At 28.9% G+C, this 13675-nt stretch overlaps 1 protein-coding gene across 4 annotated transcripts in view; it reads right to left on the reverse strand.

Annotated features, from left to right (window-relative positions):
* Positions 1 to 8055: 8055 nt before the first annotated feature.
* LOC124951105 (A-agglutinin anchorage subunit) overlaps positions 8056 to 13675 on the reverse strand; it is an 86611-nt gene continuing 80991 nt past the window's right edge. For all 4 annotated transcript variants that reach the window (XM_047498909.1, XM_047498910.1, XM_047498911.1 and 1 more), the window contains 3 exons: positions 13236 to 13403; positions 9871 to 10719; positions 8056 to 9055 (listed from right to left, as the gene is read on the reverse strand). In XM_047498909.1, the coding sequence (XP_047354865.1) occupies positions 8547 to 9055; positions 9871 to 10719; positions 13236 to 13403 (1526 nt within the window). In that variant the 3' untranslated portion in view covers positions 8056 to 8546. The remainder of the gene's footprint in view (positions 9056 to 9870; positions 10720 to 13235; positions 13404 to 13675) is intronic.

Raw genomic sequence — 13675 nt, forward strand, 5'->3', positions numbered from 1 at the left:
AAAAAGACAACAAAAGAAAAAAAGAAAAAATAATTCGTTAAAATAGCCAGTATCGATTTTCTTTTTGCGATTTTTATTGTTACATCGAAACGTTTAAAAGATATCACTTATTTATGAAAAATAATGAGATTACATTGTTTGTTTTTTCTCTTTTTTTGTTTTTTTCTTTTTTATGAAATAGTTTGCGAGTGTTTTAAAAGATGTAATAGATAATAATGAAAAAAAAAAATATATATATATATATATATAAAAACAAGCAAAGAAGAATAAAATGTGTTTGCACACGAAAGATGAAGAGAAGGACGTAAGATTAAGAATTATCGTATTTGTTTCATATTTCTCTTCCTTTTTTCCAAACTTCGCCATATTTTTTCCCTATCTTTTCTCTCTCTCTCCTCCTCCTCCTCCTCTCTCTCTCTCTCTCTCTTTCTCTCTCTCTCTCTCTCTCTCTCTGCCTCTATCTCTGTCTCTCTTTCAACTCTTTCTTTTCTATTATAAAATATACAATTGAATCTTTTTTTTTTTTTGTTTTTGAAACGGAAATCTTTAACATATTTTCTTTTTCATCTTTAAAAAATAATCCCATATAATATTTTCCCTTAAGAAATAAATGCCGAACTTTTGTTTCTTTCTTTTTTTCCTTAAAAGAACGTTCGGAATATTTTTGTTTCCTTAAAAAAATAATCTCGATCATTTTCTTTTTTTTTTTTCTTTTTTTGTTTCTTTTTCTTTGAACAAAAAATTCTCTATCATTTTTCGTCTTAAGAAGGAATCTGAAACAATTGTTTTCCTTGAAAAGAAATTTTAAATATTTTCTAAAAAAAAAAAAAAAAATCCAAAACATCTTTTGTTCCTCTTTTTCTTTTCTCTTTTTTCCTTTTCTTTCTTTTTCTTTTTCTTTTTTTTTTTTTTTCTTTCGCTATAATCGAAACTATTATCCAAATGATGGGTCTCGTTAAATTCACGCGGAGAGAAGCATTAATGATTGTTCGCAATTTGTCTGATTCCTTTTAATACCTATTTTAACATTTCTCTTGAATTTTTTTTTTTTTTTTTTTTTTTTTTTTTATATCCATGTCTAATTGTAGACATATGTATACACATATATAAAGCATGTACATACGCAAGACAAGAATTAAAGGATGCGTGCTAAATCACGCGAGCCGAGAAAGAAAGAATAGATGATGATCGATTAATTGTGTTAATCGCGAAGAAATTTGTCCTCAAACGATTCGTTGAAATTAGACGATTAGATAGACGATTATTTCAACAACGAATATCTTAGGATTTAGATTGAAAGATTCAAGTACGATTTTACAACGTATGTACGTATATCTAACAATTATTTCTTAAAAAAAAAAAAAAAGAAACGAAAAAAACAACGAAAAACAAAACAAAAACAAAAAAAAATAAAAAAAGCAAACGAGAAACATTTATAAATCGTTAAAACAATTGATCGTAATAATTTATATTTACGTAATGAGTCGAATTGTTTCGGCTCATTTTGATTTAACGCAATTTAATTGGTTTGTTTGTTATTTCATTATTTAAACACTAGCGATTAACGTGTTAAAAATGTTGGTGGTGGAGAAATGAAAAAAAAAAGAAAAAAAAGAAAAAAGGGAAAAAAAAGAAAATAAAAAAAATATAAAAGAAATAATTATATATGAATAATATTCGCTATGCGCGTGCATGCATCTACTCGGCACGATCGTGATATGTAAGCTAGAAAAGCAATTGGTCACGAGCTATGTATGCATGTATGAACGCAAAAACCAATCGAAAGTATTTTTTTATCTTTCGTTATAGTCCCAAAAGCTTCTTGTTATAGTAATTTTATTTTAAAACACTCTCTCTTTCAGTTTCTTTTCTTTTCTTCTCTTTTCTTTTTTTTCTTTCTTTTTTTTGTTTTTTAATTCACACTTCTTCTTTACTATTCTAATTGTTTATCATACACACACACACATACACACACACACACACAAACACACACGCGCATGTACGTCAGCACCTTTCAATCTTTTTTCTTTTCTTTTCTTTTTTTTTATTTCATTTCATTCGATTCTTATTTCTCATTTATTTCAAAACTAACGCCATCTATCTGCTCAATTATGATCTAATTTTTACTCTTTCTCCCTCTCACTCTCTCTCTCTCTCTCTCTCTCTCTCTCTTACTCTCTCTCTCTCTTCTGATAATCTTGAACGATACTTCGATCGTCGATAAAGTAGAAATCAAATATTTTGTTCTTTCACTTTAAAATGAGAATCGATAAAATAGTCAAAATTTTGTTGAATGAAATGACAAGTAATTTATAATATTGGTAGACAATGTGAACACAATTAAGCATACCCTTGAATTAAAAAAAAAAAAAAAAAAAAAAAAAAAAAAAAAAAAAAAAAAAAAAAAAAAAAAAAAAAAAAAGCTATTAATATCTGCAATAGCTCTTTTTTTTTTTTTTTTTTTTTTTTTTTTTTTTTTTCTAGAAAAGAACATTTAATTCTATATCGTGAAAATAATTGCTGACGTCTACAATCCCACTTTTCTTATTTTTTCTTTTTACTATCGAGAATATCGTATCGTTCGTTCCGATCTATGATCCTTCTCCTTTTTTCATTCATTTTTAATTCTTCATTGAATTAAAACACCTTTCAAGTTTTGTTTTCCTTCTTCTCTAATTCGTATACACATTTCTCTCTCTCTCTCTCTCTCTCTCTCTCTCTCTCTCTCTCTCTCTCTCTCTCTCTCTTATATATATATATATATATATATATATATATATATATATATATGAAATATATATTAGATATATATATATATTTAAAGTTACATTATATTGCAATTGACATACGTTCTTATTATTTTATTTTTACAATTTTGCAGTTTGTCGTCCGCAGCATCCTTCGTATCGAGCGAAGGTCGCCGTGTCGTGTCCGCACTTATTTTATTTCGTTTTTTTTCTCTCCTCCCACTCCTCATCCTCCTTCTTCTACTTGCTTTTTGTTTTTTTTTTTTTTTTTTTTTTTTTTTTTTTTTTTTGAAATATTTTTATGTTTTTTTGCTTTGCTTTTTTTTTTAACTTTATCTCCTTTTCAAATTTCTTTATTTATTAGCCGCTCGATTTTTAATCACGATAGATTGTATCTATTTACGTGTATACACGTAGCACGGATACCATTCTAAAACGTTTAGAACCGTTCGTGCTCGATGACATTACACTTTCCAACGTATGCACTATCGTTTTTCGTGTCGGAAGAACGTCGCATTTTGTTTTATTTTATTTTATTTTATTTTATTTTATTTTATTTGTTTGTGTGTTTGTTTATTTATTATACTAATGTAACCCGAGAGAACGTTGTAACAATAAAGATATTAATTATTAATAAATAAAATAATAATCTTTTCTACTTTTCAAACCTTTCTTTTTTACTTTTCCCATTTTTTTTTTTTCATTTTTCCTTGTAAAATAGCAACGATTTTTTCCCTTTGCTATTTTTATTTTCTTTTTTTTTCTTCTTCTTCTTTCATGACTTTCTGACATTCATCGGTCGTTCGTTTTAAAGATTTCTAGATTCAGCTTAGGCACTTTCAGGAAAAGAATAAATGGTTGACGATATTTTAATAGCAACTAAAGTGATAGGATTGTTTGAAGATTTGATTGGTAGTTTCCTTTTTATTGATTTATTTCTTTTATTTGTTTTCAATTAGTTTTTTTTACTTTCGCGTACCTTTCCTCGTAATTTATGAGTACGTGCATGTGTTATATGTATGTGTGTGTGTGTGTGTGTGTGTGTGTGTGTGCGTGTGTAGGTGTGTCTAACGACAAAAAAAAAGCATAACGAACGGTCTCTCTCTCTCTCTCTCTCTCTCTCCTTTCGACGGCTTCCCCATATGTTGTTTATAACAACATCTATATATGTAATTATTTATTTACATTGTAAAACAAGCCTAATTTTTATATGAGAGACATCATCGGAGGAGACGACGAAGTGACAAGATGGTAGACCGAGTGTGATGGTTTGTTGTCTGACGATGAAGGAAAGTGGATGGGCAATCTCGAAGACTTTCGTTTCACATTATTTTTCTTCTCCTTCGTACTTATATTATAGGTGCTTACTCGATTTTTTCTTTTTCTTTTTTTTCTTTTTTTTTTTTTGGCGAATCCTCGCAAAGAAAAAATTGTTAATAATTATAAATTTTAATTTAGTTGAAAAAACGACGCGAAATTTTTATAAAATCGACTAACACTCTAATGATCTCTTTTATCATACTCGTTGGATTATTTTGTAATTAGATTTTTAGATTATTTTTCTGAACACATTGTAGGATAAGGGTTATGCAATTAAATAGAATATATATATATATATGTGTGTGTGTGTGTATATATGTATAAAATAAAAATAAATAAATAATATCGTGAATTGTTTTTTTAATCATGAATATATATATATATATATATTTTTTTTTATATATATTAAATATATATATATATTTTATATATTATGTCCTTTATATAAATATCTTTATATATAATATATACATAAAGATACTTCAAGAGATTTTATTTTTTTTGTTTTATTTTCTTCTCTTTCTCTCTTTCTCTCTCTCTCCCTCTCTCTTCCTCTCTCTCTCTCTCTCTGTCTTTGAAAATAACTTTGATAAATCGTGTTTTAGCTATTCACATAAAAGCTTCTCAATCATTGTCAACGAATTTATAAAAAAAAGAAAAAACAAACAATGATATATGCGATACTGTGAAACATAAAAGTCTTCGTTTTTTGTGAAAGCATCTAACGATGACAAAGGTAGGAAAATGTATAACTGTGTGAGACAAATGACTATAGAAAAAAAAAAGAAAGAAAATAGAAAAAGAATAAAAAGAATAAAAAGAATAAAAGACTTAAAAAAAACAAGATTTATCCTTCTCCGTTTTCTCTTCTGCTCTACTCCAAATTGTCGCTTCGAATCCATGCGTACAAAAATACACCCGTTATATTTGGAAAATGATAAAAACACTTATCTATTTACGCCCTAATTAAACTATCAAATATGATAATTGCTTTTCGTTGACTTTTCGAAATTACCTATCATTCCTATATATATATATATATATAATTATAATCATAATAATTATATATATATATATATATATGCATAGTAATAACAATAATAATAATAATAATAATAATAATAATAATAATAATAATAATAATAATAATAATAATATTAATAATAATATTAATAATAATAAATTAATTGATTGATTAATTAATTTATGTTATGTATCGCTTTTCATTCATAATAATTTCTATATTTAAGTATATATATATATATATATATATATATATATATAATATATTAAATGTCTCTCCCCTATTTTTCTTTTCTCTTTAATGTTAAAAAATTTGACGTTTTTCTATACCTTTAATAAACATATTTATATATAATAAATAAAAAATAAACAAATTTGATTCTCTCTCTCTCTCTCTCTCTCTTTCTCTCTTTCTTTCTCTCTCTCATTAATATACATACACATGCTATTTTCAATATTCTAAATATTATTGATCATCCAATTATAGCCAGGATCAAAACGTATGAACAAGATATTTCTTTTCATACATCAATTTAGAAAAAGCAAACGATATTAGAAAAATGTACGATCCATCGTGATGAATTTATTAAATTTCTATATCAATCTTATTTTTTTATGATTAATTTTTCCTTTCTTTTTTTTCTTTTATTATTCCTTTCGATTTTTCTTCCTCTTTTTATGCTTCACTCGACGAAAACTTCTCTTTTTTTCTTTTTATATTTTAAGGACAAATCACGAAACACAAAGAGGCCTTGTAAGATATTATAAATAAACTGTGTAAATATATATAATTATTATTATGATCTATATTATTAATAATATTATTATTGTTATTTTCTTTGTTCTTCATATATACTTTACCGCTCGTTTGCTTTGAGTATAAGAAAAATAGTGTATTTCCATGTATGCCATGTTAAAGGATTAAATTTCATATATAGCAACGTTCTGTTTCGTCCTCGATTTGAGAGAAAAATAGAGAGAGAGAGAGAGAGAGAGAGAGAATCGAGTTACATTCTGCTCGAATTTCGAATTATAGAGATACGATGTATGTACGTGTGTCTATAATATTCGTGTGGATGTATTATAGTGACACCAAGAAAATTTCAAATGAGAGAGATATTCTATCCGTATATATGTACGTATGTTAATGCGTATTTATTTTTAAGGAAACATCAAAAAAATTTCAAATTTTCCTAAATAAACATACGTGTATGTGTATGTATTGATAAAGACGTGAAGAAAATTTCAAACGAAAGAAATACTCCCATTTGTATTTATACTTGTATGTATTATTTGTGTGTATATATATATATATAACGTTTCAGAAGAACGAAAGAAAATTTCGAATGTGTGTAGTTGTATGTAACTACATAAATATTTCCATGTGAAGGTATTAAATGTGATATATGAAAAAGATGTCGAATATTCGTAATTATGTATAACTGTATGTATAACGTGTATATGTGTATATGTGTACGTACCACGTAAAGAGACGAAGAAAATTTCGTATGGATGAGATAAATATACTACATACGTCTGTATGTATACGTAAGTACGTGGTCTGTTTTCCAAACAAACACAAAGAAAAGAACGATAAAGGAAATCGGATCGAATTCGCTTAAATCGTGTGCCATTTATGAATTCAATGAATTTTTTTACTTTTTATAACTTTTCAAAAATATTTTCATTCAAGATTTTTTCGATTAGTCGACAAAAATCAATTTATTCTTTTTGACCGATATAAAAAGAATTATTGTTCGATCGATCGACGAACAAATTCTACGAAAATAAACTAAACAAAATATATTCTATGATTGTATAAAAATCGACGATGCGTATGATGCGACAATGTCAATTTCAATGCTATCATAGAATATTGTTTCTTTGTTTATTTGTCAATGAACGATATCGAACGACATATGATTTTGTCGGATGTATAATATCCGGTTACGGTATTGGATAGGACAAGGATGGCTAACTTTTTCTCTATAGTGAGTCACACGGTTTATGCTATCAATCAATTCGTTCTATCTGTCTTATCATTGTGCATTGCTATAGAAGTATGTCCCTAGGATAACAGAGGATCAAAAGATTTCCGATCGTTCCATCTATTTCGATTTTTAACCTTTCCCAAATTTACAATGTAGGATCTTACAATTAATCATGAAGTCATAGGAAAATTTTACTTTTTTACTTTTATGCCAAATTCTTCATCATTGTCAATATAAAAAAAAAAGAAAAAAAAAAATAATATGTTCAATACGTATAATTAATTTAAGCAAGTATGGGACAACGGCCGGCCGTTTCGATCAATTAGACTCGTATACTCTTTTCAGATACGTTCTCATTAACAATGTTACAATACTTAAATTCATTGATTATCACTTCAATCGATTATACAATAATAAATAAAAAAAAAAAACAAATTAGTGCAACGCCATGCATACTGCTCACCGATTATCTCTTCCAATCTTATCAGAACAAACAATTAGAAAAAGGAACCACATGCGATCCTTTCTTGAGCCATTATTTGCCTATTTCTGTACTAAGAATGAAAATCGAAAATGATGATTCATTTGAATTTATTAATGTTCATTTACTTGTCTTTTCATTTTTTTTCCCCAAAACTGTACGTTTCGAATGTGATTTACAAAGAGATCGTCGTTTTGATGAGATTGTCATCGACACTTTGAAGAAATTCTTAAATAACACACACACACACACATATATATATATATATATATATATATATATATGTATATATATATATTTATTTATTTTAATCGATAATTAACAAGCATCACAACCGAGTTTCTCGTTCTCTCTTTCATTATCATTATTATTATTATTATAATTATTATTTTTATTATTATTATTATTCTTATTATTATTATTATGATTTTTGTTTTTTCTTTTCTTTTCTTTTTCATAAAAATGTAACTCGTTTTTCAAAGGTACAGGCAACTTCGTTTACACACTTTCGTTTATCTTAAATACATTGTATAAATGTAGTGTATGATTAAAAAGATATAGAAGAGATCGATCTTCTCGATTGTTTTGATTTTATCAATGACAAAGTAACTACTTTAAAACAAACAATGAATAAGTATATGTATAAGTGAAAGAAAGAAAGAAAGAGAGAAAGAGAGAGAGAGAGAGAGAGAGAGAGAGAGAGAGAGAGAGAGAGAGAGAGAGAGAGAAAGAGAAATGACACGTTCCTTCTCCAACATCATCACAATCATCATCGTCATGCAAACCATTCTTCTAATCATTATCATTATCATTATCGTCGTCATGATCGTCATATCATCGTCATTCATTATCATCGTTATCATCATGATCGTCCCGACACAAGCACGGAGCTCGGTCACTCGGAATCTTCGACTTGGCACTGAAGAGAAGCTACGCGGCGACGAAAGTAGACGACCTTGAACTGGTCATCATCATTGGGTCGCATCAAAATAGGCCGAACTTGGTCCTGAGGAACTCCTTTAGGGGGACATAGTATTGGTTCCTTAAGGCCACCATTTCTGGCGTCTTACGCAGGCTGTTGAATATAGTAGCATCCGTTTCGAAGATTAATACGAGACTGACAAAAAACACTGTTAGGGCAAGCATGAAGGCCGGAACGAAGCGTCGAAGGATTCGCAGACTCCTATGCCTTAACTTTCCTTGGAATCTACGAGCCAGATGCGATTGTTGTTGTTGTTGTTGTTGTTGTTTTAATTGTTGTTGATGATGTTGCTGTTGTTGTTGTTGTTGCTGCTGGTGTTGATGTTGATGCTGATGTTGATGCTTTTGTTGTAAACAAAGCTTGGAATTTTGAAGCTTTTGCATTTTTGGTACTGGTGTTACCGACCTACTATGAGGTTTACCGGATGCATCCAACAGCTGACTCTCCGATGACGAATGATCGAAGGAATCTCTGAAGTAATAATCGTTTGCCTCCCCCTCGTGCTGACCGACTGAAACAATAGACATCAATTGATTATTAGATTTTTAATTATACCCTTATCTCCTTGATTTATGTTCCTTTTTTCTTTCTTTTTCTTTTTTTGTTTGCTTTGTCTTGTTTTATTTTGTTTTCTTCTGTTTAAATATCTATTTTCTTTTTTACTCTCGTTCATCATCATCGAAGTAAAAATTATTATTTCATCGTTATTCTTATAGATTTACTTCGAGGATCGAACGCGAATAAAGAGTTTGATTTCTACTAGGGCCTACAACATGTAAAGATTCTGGTTGAATAAATATTACTGATCAAGGATTACAACGAGAATCTTTTTTTCAGGCTAGTTCGAGAGCAGCTCGACATCAAAGGCTATATATAATATGCGACGACTTATCGTTAACAGGCACAGGCCCATGCTTGACCGCAATAATATGCAAAACAGAAAGAAATTTGAAAGTAAACGAAAAAAGGAAAAAAAAAGAAATATATATATATATATATATATGTGTATAAATATATAATATTTATATATAAATGGATAGATAGATATACAATATATCGAAAGCTCGAACGTACTAAACCAACAGCATGTTGGAAATAGAATAGATTAGATAGATAGAAAAATAGAAATGGAGGAAGAGATAGAAAAAGGAAGAGAGAGAAAGAGAAAAAGAGAGAGAGAGAGAGAGAGAGAGAGAGAGAGAGAAAGAGAGAGAGAGAGAGAAAAGAGAGAGATAAAGAGATAAAGAGAATAGAAAGAGATAAAAAGATAGAAAATCCCAGGATGATCCAGCATAGATCCGTAAGGATCACGAGGATCGATCTTACCTGATTTTAAAACAGAATCGATCCCATTTCGATCGTTATTCCGAGATGATTGCAGATGATCGTAGTAAACGCAACCATTCGTAGTTGCCGTCGAATCTTTCGAGTTGATATTTGTGATCGATGTTGTCGGCGTCTTCGTAATATTTTTCGAATCTCGAATTGTCATCTCTGTGTTGCAGTCGTATCGACTTTGGACTTTTCTTACCTGACAAAAATCGTCATGAATCGAGTTGATTTCCGTCCCGTCGGGAACGTCGACGTTTAACTTTGTTTTATTCGTTGAAACGCTTCCGTTCGAGACATACTTCTTCGACGTCAATGACATTGTTGTTCCTGTCATTGTTGTTATTGTTGTTGTTGTCGGTGTAGCAATAGTAGTAGCAGTGATGCTAGTAGTCGCTGTCGGCGATGACAATGATGAGGAAGAGGAGAAGGATACCGAAGTCAATGAAGGCTTAACAACTGGTACCTTCGAGGTCTTGATTATCAATGCGGTAGATCTGACGACCTTGGGACTCTTTTCAAGGGCATTTATACGTTGCCTAACGACGTTATCGATATCACGGCCAACTAGCTCCTCCGAGCCTATCACTATTCTCTGACTGTACAACGTTTGCGGTCGGTTCAGCGTGCTCTTGGGAAATTTCAGTTTAACTTTCGCGTGGTTTGTGGTAGTAGCGGAGGTAGTAGTACTAGTAGTAGTAGTAGAAGTAGAAGTAGTAGAAGTAGTAGAAGTAGTAGCAGTAGTGGTGGTAGTGGTGGTGGTAGTGGTGGTGGTGGTGGTGGTGGTAGTAGTGGTGGTGGTGTTGTTGTGGGTGGCACTCGCATGCGTATCTTTTTCGTCTACGGCTAAAAGAACAGAAAAAAAAGGGAAGGAAAAATAAACGGATGACAAAAAAAAAAAAATAAAAGAAAAAAAAGAAAAGGAAAAAGAAAGAAAGAAAGAAAGAAAGAAAGGAAGAAAGAAGAAAGAAAGAAAGAAGCAAATAGAATAAGCGCCGACGATTACTGCGGTGAGGCTCTGAAGCCTGAGATTAGAAACGATCGTTTCGATCTTTTTTTGCCTGATAACGATCGTCTTGTTAGATATTCAGTGACATGCAATTATTAAATGAGAGAAAGAAAGACAGAAAAAGAGATATTGAGGATCTCTCATTTAACCCTGTATAATGTTTCTCATTATTTTCAAATAATACATTTATGTTTATCTGTCTTACAATCCAATTTTATATGTATATATATATATATATATATATATATATATATATATATAATTTTGTAATAGAGTTTTAATATATTTTAAATACACTAGTATAAGTTATATTATTAGTTTCACAATATATAATTTTTAATAAAATTTTAATATAAATAATATAATTATACAAATATATATGTATATATATGTCATCCTATTCGTTTCATATAACGTAAGTTTTTTCTTTTCTTTTTGTTTTCTATTTAAAACATAAAAAATTAAAATGAATTATAAAGGATTAAGAATCATGCTATTATTCATCATTTTTAAACACTATAAAATTTGTCTTCTCTCTCTCTCTCTCTCTCTCTCTCTCTCTCTCTCTCTTTCTCTCTTATTAAAAACATTTTTACAATTAATTCATTCCACATTCCACACTATTCATTCTACTTCACATCCAATCAAAATCATTTTAGATATTCCTCTCTGTCTCTCTTTTTCTCGCTCTCTCTCTCTCTCTCTCTTTCTTTCGCACGGCACATTGCCGTGACACGTGACTCGTGACACCTCGTGTTCGAGAGAATGTCGTGTGTCTTAACAGGCGATCGTTAACGTAATCTAATTAATTAAATATATATACATAGATATTTACATAAATACATACACACATAAATAAATGATAAGTCGAACGAAACGTCCCTTTTAAAATCCATTCATTTTGATCATTAATATATTTCTTCATATAAATTATCGGAGAATAAAAATTCTTTTCCCATTTCTTTATTTATTTACTTCTTTCTTTCTTTCTTTATTTTTTTTCTTTCCTTCTTTTTTTTCTTTATTATCCGATCATTTCGTTCGTTTATTCTTAATATCATTGACTCATGCAATCGAATCAAATGCGTCTGATAATAACGAGCATTTTAAACGTGCACTTCTCTTTTAAATCTTTACGAGTCATTGAATCGTACAAAGGATTGAGAATTCTTTTATATTTATTTTTATTTTATTTATTTCTTCCTTCTTTTTCTATAAAAATATTAATACGATCTTTATATTTTTCCTTAAACGATTCAACATTTTCTCATTTAGATTTAACCTAAGAGAATATCTTATTAATATTTTATGAGATAAATCATCCAAAGATTATTTGTTATTATATGCATGAATAATTATGAAATTAGCCCAAGTCAAATATTTCAATATATATTTTTTTTTTCATTAATTTTATGATATTATATTAAAAAAAAAAAAAAAAAAAAAAAAAAAAAAAAAAAAAAAAAAAAAAAAAAAAACACAAATGGTTATATGTATATAAATTTGATCTTAATGCAAATATTCTTTGTTGACTTAGGTAACTTTTATGATCACAAGTTCATATAACTAAAAATCAATAACTGTGAGCATATAATAACGAGAGCACACAATAAACTTTTCTATACATTTTTAAAAATTATAATTAATTAAATGAAATCATTTATTTCATTCGTAAGACACGATAATTGAATATTTATATTTAGAAATCAATCGAAGGATTGATTTATCGAATCGATTGTTTGTATAAAAAATTTATGCGATACATGTCAGATTAATTTTTTTTTCTACAATGAAAACAATCTAATAATACGCTACATCGTATTATTTTTAATTTAATTTCTTTAATTTTTACAGATAAAAAGTATTTATCAAATTTCACCATTTTATATATTCTACGAATCGTTAAGAAAAAAAAGAAAAAAAAAAAGAAAAAAAAAAAGAAAAGAAAAAAAAAAAAGAAGAAAAAACCATACATATATACGCATGTATGTTTCTCGTGTCTTATCAATTAATTATTAAAAATTAATTAATTATTATGGAACAATTAATTATTTAATAATTATCGTACGCTCACGTCACATGCTTTTATGACTAATGAAAGAAACACATTCGACAAAACCCTCGTGGATGTAATAAAAGAGGGACAGAGAAAGAGACAAAGAAAAGGGGAGATTGAAAGAGAAAGAGAGAGAGAGAGAGAGAGAGAGAGAGAGAGAGAGAGAGAGAGAGAAGGAGATAGAGAAAGATGAAGATTAAGATAAAGACAAAGACAAAGATAAAGACAATCCTGAATTGGTAAACAATAACAATATATAACAAATATAAATATGAGAGGGATAGAGTATAGACCAACCATTGTTTCTCCTCGCATGAATCTCTTGGTCCTCCGATACGGTCTCCAGAAGAGGCAAGGTATTGTCTGGACAGTAGGGTGAGCTGAGAGGAACTCCTGTACCACCCTCGGACATTCCGGTACCATCCAAGCCTGCACTATGACAGCTACGTGGCAGACTGGAGTATCCTATTCAAGGCCAAACCATAATGAGATTCTTGATTAGGATAATTGTCGTCTTTCATTTACGTGATCATTATTAATCCTTAAAATATTATTATACTATTTATTTCTTATTCTTTCTTTTTCTTATTTATTTTGATTTTTACTCATACATGTGTGTGTGTGTGTGTGTGTGTGGTGGGAGGTGTAGGTGTGTTACGATTGATATAATTATGATTTAAAAAGTAAAAATTATAATATTGGATAGATTTTGATCTTGAAATGATTTTAATCCCAAT

Source organism: Vespa velutina, chromosome 8, assembly GCF_912470025.1.
Source record: "Vespa velutina chromosome 8, iVesVel2.1, whole genome shotgun sequence".
NCBI lineage: Eukaryota > Metazoa > Arthropoda > Insecta > Hymenoptera > Vespidae > Vespa > Vespa velutina.